This window comes from Mus caroli, unplaced genomic scaffold (assembly GCF_978045245.1).
Source record: "Mus caroli unplaced genomic scaffold, Mus_caroli_1 scaffold_2, whole genome shotgun sequence".
NCBI lineage: Eukaryota > Metazoa > Chordata > Mammalia > Rodentia > Muridae > Mus > Mus caroli.
In genome coordinates, this window is record NW_028227257.1 from 93,736,920 (window position 1) to 93,738,152 (window position 1,233).

At 37.2% G+C, this 1,233-nt stretch overlaps 1 protein-coding gene across 1 annotated transcript; it reads left to right on the forward strand.

Moving 5' to 3' along the window:
* The first annotated feature begins 291 nt into the window (after positions 1–291).
* Positions 292–1,233, forward strand: LOC110289355 (olfactory receptor 8K3-like). Its single transcript, XM_021155520.1, has one exon. The coding sequence runs from the start codon at positions 292–294 to the stop codon at positions 1,231–1,233; it is 942 nt and encodes a 313-aa protein (XP_021011179.1).

Below are 1,233 nucleotides of genomic sequence, written 5' to 3' on the forward strand. Positions count from 1 at the left end.
GATTTTATTCATGTAAACTAATCTTTCAAGGCCTATGCAAACATTATAATAGGTGAGACATCATTGATATTGTTATATAAGGAATATATTAGGAAAGGTATACACATACATATTTTTTATAAAAGGTTTGTGACGACATTTTATGTGAGTCACTGCATATAACTTTGTTGTTTTCTATTTCACATGTGCATAAATTCGATCACATGTTGGGTATTTGCTCTTTGATGTTACTGTAATGTACTTATTCTATTTTTGTGTCTCTGTCTGGAACAGATTTTCTAATAAAAACTAATGGAAAAGAACAACCTCACAGCAGTGACTCAATTCATCCTGATGGGCATTACTGAGCGCCCTGAACTACAAGCCCCATTGTTTGGATTGTTCCTAGTCATCTACTTGAGCTCAATGCTTGGCAACTTGGGCATGATCATTCTAACCACAGTGGACTCCAAATTGCAAACACCCATGTACTTTTTCATTAGACACCTGGCTATCACAGACCTTGGTTATTCTACAGCTGTGGGACCTAAGATGTTGGTAAATTTTGTTGTAGATTTGAACATAATCTCCTATAATCTTTGTGCTACACAGCTAGCTTTTTTTCTTGTGTTTATAATTAGTGAGCTTTTTATTCTGTCTGCAATGTCCTATGACCGCTATGTGGCCATCTGTAAGCCTCTCCTCTACACTGTCATCATGTCGCAAAGGGTGTGTCAGGTACTGGTGGCAATCCCCTACTTGTACTGCACATTTGTTTCTCTTCTAGTTACCATAAAGATTTTTACATTGTCTTTCTGTGGCTATAATGTTATCAGTCATTTCTACTGTGACAGTCTTCCCTTATTATCTTTGATCTGTTCAAACACAAATGAAATTGAAATGATTATTCTGGTCTTAGCAGCTTTTAATTTGATATCCTCCCTTCTGGTGGTCCTTGTTTCTTACCTGTTCATCCTTATAGCCATTCTCAGAATGAACTCAGCTGAGGGCAGACGCAAGGCTTTCTCCACCTGTGGTTCCCACCTGACAGTGGTCACTGTCTTCTATGGTACTTTAATATTTATGTATGTGCAGCCTCAGTCCAGTCACTCTTTTGACACGGATAAAGTGGCTTCCATCTTTTATACTCTGATTATACCCATGTTAAACCCCATGATATACAGTTTGAGGAACAAAGATGTAAAATATGCACTTCAAAGGTCATTGAAAAAGATATACAGCATACTCTCATAA